At 49.5% G+C, this 6,840-nt stretch overlaps 1 protein-coding gene across 1 annotated transcript; it reads left to right on the top strand.

Moving 5' to 3' along the window:
* The first annotated feature begins 137 nt into the window (after positions 1–137).
* On the top strand, positions 138–1,127 carry LOC101983790 (testis-expressed protein 19.2-like). Its single transcript, XM_005350956.1, has one exon. The coding sequence runs from the start codon at positions 138–140 to the stop codon at positions 1,125–1,127; it is 990 nt and encodes a 329-aa protein (XP_005351013.1).
* The last annotated feature ends 5,713 nt before the right edge of the window (positions 1,128–6,840 follow it).

Consider the following 6,840-nt stretch of genomic DNA (forward strand, 5'->3'; position numbering starts at 1 on the left):
TGCGCCCCATTTTTCTCCCATTTCTCCCATTCTCTGCTCTTCCCGTCTGTCCCCAGCATTACACGGTTCCAGAGCCTGAGACCATCAATCAAGTCTTCCTCTTTGTATCCAACCAGCTGCAGGCAGGCTTCTTGGCCATGTGTCCCCCAGTCAACGTTCGCCATGGGAGCAGGGACATGCCCAGCCTCTTTGTGTCCTGGCTATACCACCTTGTCCACGGAGACCAAATGAAGATCTGCTTTGCTTGCTTCAAGGAAGCTTTCCTGGTATTTAGAAGAATGTTGGAGACGGGAGATTGGGACGAGGAAGAGTTGGGTAATGCGTTTGTAGAACTCTCAGAGGAAGGATCTGATCCGGATGCATGGCTGGGGTTGGAGCTCACTGGGTTCCAGAGCTACGGGTATTTGCCACAGACCGTCACTGAGCATGTGGGGCCTGGGTTCCCGGTATCAGCCCCTGTATGGCCGGCACCCCAGCCTGTGCCTACTGAGCTGCGGCCTGAGGAAGCTGTACCCCTGGATCTGGGCCCCGAGATTGATGACTGGACCCAGGCGCTTCCCTTGAGATTGGGCGTCTTTTCTTCCTGCCTCCACCGGCTGCGCATCATCCCTCCTCTGTCCTGGTGTGATATTGTCGATTTCAACCCATATCCTGGGCAACCTGTATTGTTGGAGTTGAGCCCCATCTGGCCCATGCAGTTGCTAGTAGACAGCTTGCTGGAACACCTGAAGTTTGTCACTGTGTTGGGTAACTTCGATAGCATCTGCTACTTGCTGACAATGCGTCCTTGCTGGGCTATGAGAACCCAGGTTCATCGCTGGCAGATGTTGCTGGACCCTGGTGAGCTGAGGAAGGCCTATCTACAGAATGAACCTAAACAGCCGGATCTGTACCGCTGGAGGCTGAGCGTTTTGGAGTCCTCAGAGCTGGGGGTAGAGCTAGTGCCTGCTCCCTGCAGCCTGCGAAAGGGGGGCTTCAAGGTGCACTCTTACCTGCCCTGGGAGAGTGACACCCCAGACGACTGGAGCACGGATCCAGGGGAGAGGCTTTTTATCAAATATATGGAGCCTCAAAGGGACCTGAGCTACAGCTTGCACCGTCACTTCATTGATAACTTCATCTCCTGATCCTTCCTTCCTGACTCCCAAATAACTCAGGCACTGATACTTAGGCAGCCCCCATTGCCCCAGGTCCCCAGGGAATATGAAGTGCCAGAGGTTGCCTGTTATGAGCCGCAGGGAACGGTTGGTCCAGAATTTTAGGGGAGCATCTTGGACAGTCTAGGACCTTCGGGACCTCAGAGGGAAGTCTGGCATGTTTACAGCAGGAGTTTAGCTGTGCTCAGCTGACGATTCAGTGTTTGGAAGGTGAGGACTAGCTATATGTGTAGGTGGGGTGTTCTGTATTGGGTGTCCTGAGTGACTAGTCACAGTCTTGTCCACTCTGTGCATGGCCTCTGAGGTGACCTGGTATGTGCTGTAGTTAGATCCTGCCTTAGGGGGTCATGAGACCGGGTTCCAGGGCTAACTGTATGGAGTATTTATGCTGTTTGCTTTTATTCATGCCTCTTTCGCTGTTTCTGTTGAATAAAGTAGGTGTTTTAAATTTTATTATTTGATGTGGATGGTTTTCCCTACACATGGTGTCCTCATACCTGGTACTGCAGCAGCCAGAAGAGGCCCTGGAGCCTGTGGTTACCCAGTTATTGGGTAGCTAACTCTCCCTTCCAAACTGGGTCTGTCCCGTCTGTGGTTCGCCCTCTCTCCCTCCTGGTGAAGCATCCATCACAGCAAACGCTTTGTTGTTTCGTCTTCATTATTTAATTTTACTTTTATTATTGTGTGTGTTTGAGATTGTGGGCACGCACATGCCACGGTTCACGTGTGGAGGTCAGAGAACAACTTTCAGGAGTTGACTGTCTTCTTCCAGGAATGGCCACTCAGTCTGAGCGCTGGTGGTGCATGCCTTTAATCCCAGCACTCTGGAGGCAGAGGCAGGCGGATCTCTGTGAGTTCAAGGCCAGCCTGGTCTACAAGAGCTAGTTCTGGGACAGGCTCCAAAGCTACAGAGAAGCCCTGTCTTGAGAAACCAAACAAAAAAAAAATGGCCACTCAGGTCATCTGCAAGAGATTTTACCTATCAAACCATCTCTGTGGTGTTTAAACCCTTTATTATGTGGATCTTTTTTTTTTTTTGCTTTGTTTTGTTTTGTTTTTGTTTTTCTGATAAGGGTTTCTCTGTGTCGCTTTGGAACCTGTCCTGGAACTCGCTCTGCAGACCAGGCTGGCCTCGAACTCACAGAGATCTGCCTGCCTCTGCCTCCCCAGTACTGGGTTTAGATTGTGCACCACCACCACCACCAGCTTGTGCAGGCCTTTTTAAATCAAAAGGAATGTATTCACTGATTGGTTTGTATGTGACTGTGTGCACACCAAGTCCAGAAGAAGATGTCAGATGTCCTCTGTCTCTGTGCCTATATCTGAGGCAGGGTCTCTAGTACCTGGATCTTGTGTTTTTCTCTTCCCAGCTGGAGCCTGCAAGTGGCAGGTATCCTCTTTTATCTCTCTACCTCCCTCAGAACTGAAGATGCTCCCATGCTTTAAACACTCTGCCATGTTTTGCTGCATCCATGGATTGCTGCATGGGTTCTAGGATTCAAATCCTAGCCCTTATAATTGCACAGACAGCTGAACCATCTCTCCAGCCTCCCAGGCTTTAAAAAAAATTTTGATTACAGTTATTTATTGGGGGTGTGTGTAGGGGTATGGATGTGAGTGTGTCACACCACAGCATGCATTAAATTGAGGTGACATTACACACCAAAATTATTTGAAATGAAAAAATCAACGGCACTTGACATGTAGGATTATTTTCTCCTTCCTTCCACTACATGGGTCTATGGGATTGGCCTCAGGCCATCAGTTTTGACGGAAGTGCCTTTCCCCACTGAGCCATTTTACTGGCCCTTCCCAGGCTTCTTTTTTAAATAATTCCACCACAGCGTGATATTCTAGGGAGTGGGGTGCATCATAAGGAGAGGCAGTCCAAGGAGCTCACCATCTCTGTTTAGTGAACCTGTGCTACTTTCTCAGTTCCTCTCATCTAAAAATAAGGAGAAAAAAGCATCTGATCCAGCATAGACTAGGAAAGAATTACACACAGGTGTATTGGTGCTCTTAGCAACATTGTTCACAGTAGTAGAAATTAAAAGCTAAATTTCCAGCAAGCCATGAGCAGATACATTGTGGCAATCCGTACATGGTAACAAAATGGCATCACGGGTGCCTCCCGGCAGCATAAATGGACCTCGAAAGCATCATGCTGAGGGAAAGGGCTGTGAGCAGAGCACCGACTGTGTGGCTATGTTCATGAAAGATGTTCAGAGTAGACCAGTCCCTTCAGGACAGCAGGCGGCCACCAGAGTCTGGGAGGGATGGCTGAGTGGGTATAGGGCAGCTCCTAGAGCTCTGGAAATGTTCTGGAATCAGGTGGGGGAGGGGCTGTGCACACTGAACTCATTAAGTGCCATTTAATTTTTCATATCCAATCACTTTGTCATGTGAATGTCACCTCAAGTTCATCAAATGTTGCAGTTCACAGGTGCTGGCCCAGAGAAGGGATCACCACCCTTTCCTCAGAGCACCTGGGTGGAAAATCACGTCTATTGCCTGTGGAAATGCTGCCACAATCCTGTGGCTCCTGCGTTTGAAGCTGTACCAACATGACTCTCACTTGCATTTACAGCTTGCCAGGCTCCTGAAGACGGTTGTTCCAAACAATGAAAAACTTTCTGTCATTGACTTGACTCCAACAATTCCCTGAAACGTTGGCTCTACTGCTGGTGTCATTTCATAGATGAGGAAGCTGGGGTGCGGAGATGCAGCAGCTGCAGCCCTGGCTTCTTTGATCACTTGAAGATCTAACCCACAGCCTGACTCTGGTGGGCATGTTTTCCTGGAAACGGAATGGAGGAGCCGTGGGAAACAGCTAAGGTGTGCAGCGGAGGGTGTAGAGCCTGTCAGAGTGACACATGAACTCTTGTCGGTGGAGGGAGAAGAAAATGTATAAATTGACAAGTGCATGATGGTGTCATTTATGATGATGTTTCAACGTAGCATCATTAACTATACACTGAAAAGCCACATGTGGTCAAAGACCAAAACATCTTGGGAGATGCTCCAGTCTTAGAGAAACAATGCCTCGGATTGAGGGGCGGGGAAGGAAGATGGGAACACAGAGGAGAGAGGGGTGTTCCTACTTACATATCAATATGAAATAGCTATCAGGAAGGACCGTCATTTTGTGATCTAGGTGGAGACGGTGTCTTTTACTCACTTATGCATGAAAAACAAGGATGGTGATCACATTGACAATGGCAGTGCTGGTGGCAAAGATGATGACGGCAACGATCATGGTGGTGGCAGTGGTGGAGATGCTGATGATGGTGGTCTTGGTGGTGAGAATAGGAAGATGGGGGAGATCTCCCAGGAGGGAAGCTAGAGGAACAAGGGTCCCACCTCTTAGACCAGGCTCCTTGGTTGGTTTCAGGGTCAGTGGGAGGTCAGGGCAGTCCCACTGCAGTTAGACATGGAGGAGTTGATGCTCCTGTCCCACTTATCACTCGGGAAGGAGAGAATGGCCAGGCTGAGAGGAGAGAGGTTTCTGAAGTTGTATGGATAAAAAGATCAGGGTTGTTCCTAGTATTGTAAGGAGATACAGCTTTGGTGTACTTCTTGCAAGAAAATTTGGCCTTCTGCTCTCCCTCCACCTTTGCCACCCCCAGAAAGTCTCCCCATGACTGTTCACCATCTCCTCACCCAGGACACTAGGTATTTGTGGATCCTGAACTGGGACCTTTTTTTCCAAAAGTCACTCAGCCTTTTGGGACCAGAAGACAGCAGTGTTCAGACCCCATGGTCTCTCTCTGCAGCAGGAGGCCCCTGAGGCTGATTCTCAGGGAAACTAGGGTGTTAGATATTTCTCTTTGCCTCTGTGTTTTCAGCTTTCAATAGCATGGGGATTCCCGGTCAGGAACAGGTCTGCATTCAGCCCACCCGCCAGCTTTAGAGCTTCCGTCTCTTGGGATCACTGGGACGTCTGAGGCTGTTCACTAATCAGTGGCCCCTCTCCTCAGCTGCAGACTGGTACAAATTTTAATTGATTTCATTGTGGTCATCGTCTCTCCAGCTGGGTCTCAGAGCCAAGGGGAATGAGGCCCAGAGGCAGGAAACTGCAGTGCCGGAGACTGGAAGTAGGGGAAATTATTCTGTACAAAAAGACGCACCTCCTGGAGATGTGGAGTGGTGGCAGGCTATGGGGTGCTCGAGCAGTGGGGGCAGGGAGGTGAATGAATCCCCGGCTGTGACTGTATCAAGATGTAGCCACAGCACCCTGGGAGGCATCCCAGCCTCTGATGTGGGTGGGCCTCAAAAGCCATCTCTGCACTGAATACTTTGTTTCCCTGGGCCTGCCCAGGATGTCAGGGGTGCATCAAAACCTAGGTTGTCTCACTCTGAGCCTGCTCGTACCTTTCCCAATGTTTCCCATGAGAAATTGCTGCTCTTGTAGACCAGAATGGTATAGAGAAGGACCACTGGTCTTTCAGCACCTAGTGGTATACTTATAAAGCATTGGGCTTCTTTAATAAGTTGAAAAGCCCCTGTATGCGGGCTGGATGTGCACCCGAGAAAGAGATTCCCCCAAAACTGGTTTCTACCCATAAAGCCTCATTTTTTTTTTTTTTGCAGAGTGTGGTAATGCAATTAGAAATGAGTTCTTTCAGAGAAATTATCGTTCTCAGACATAATGAAGCCATTATGTGCAGAGCACAGCTTTAGAAGTCACATTTAGAGAAAGTGCAGGCGGCGCGATCGCAGCGTATGATTTAATGGCCCATGAAGTGACTTGCAGATAGGTAGGGTGCTTCTTCTCAGAGCACAATAGATGTGGGTACTGTGGGAAGCATTTGCCTTTGGACAGCCCAGGTCTGTGTGAGCACTTGAGCCCCTGTGGACTCTCAAGTTCCCCCTGTGCCCCTGAGAAGGGTTCTCAGATGACCTCCCATTTCTGGCTCTGAGCTTTCCCTTTGAACCCCTTGCTTGTGCCCTCGCCTCTGCTAACCATTCTTGGGATGACTATTGTCCACGGAGTTTGTCCAGCATCCACATTAGATAGGCATTGGTCCTTCAGAAAATGGTGTTGCCGTGTGGCTTGGGGCTCTGTAGGATCAAGGACTGCTGGGATTCAGCTCGGTGGAGGGCTTGCCTAGCTGTACTAGAAGGGGAAATGATGTCAAACGAGAAGGGCTCATAGCTGCTGCTAGAAGTGCAGAGAACCAAGAAAGAACTGTGACCATCCTTGGCCATTCATGTAGCTGGCCTGTAGACATCCATATATCCGGGCTTACTGACCTGGACAGCTTCCCCTAGGTAAACCATTGGCTTCTAGTAGGCCTTTCTCCATAGTCTAGGCTCTCATCAGGCCTGAGCTCACATTGGCTGAATAGATCGAGGCTCTGGTTCCACTGTAAGGAGAGTAAAGATGTGACTTCTCACCACTCCCTGTTATTTGAGGCCTTCCCAGCTTCCAGGGGTCCCTCTCTGCCTATGGCACAGACACAGTTGAAAGTGGGGCCCAGTGGCCCTATACCCCAGAGAGATGCCTACTGCGGTCTGGGGTCCAGCCTCCAGCAGCACAGGAGTTTGTGACTGCCTTTTTCCCTAAACCCCCCCCCCCAAATAGAAAAGTCTAACTTGGCTGACTCTGTGGATTCCCATCAAACACTCTTGATGTAACGGCGTAAACGAATGCAGACAGATTGTAAATATATATATATATATA

The sequence above is a fragment of the Microtus ochrogaster genome, chromosome 7 (genome assembly GCF_000317375.1).
Source record: "Microtus ochrogaster isolate Prairie Vole_2 chromosome 7, MicOch1.0, whole genome shotgun sequence".
Classification (NCBI taxonomy): Eukaryota; Metazoa; Chordata; class Mammalia; order Rodentia; family Cricetidae; genus Microtus; species Microtus ochrogaster.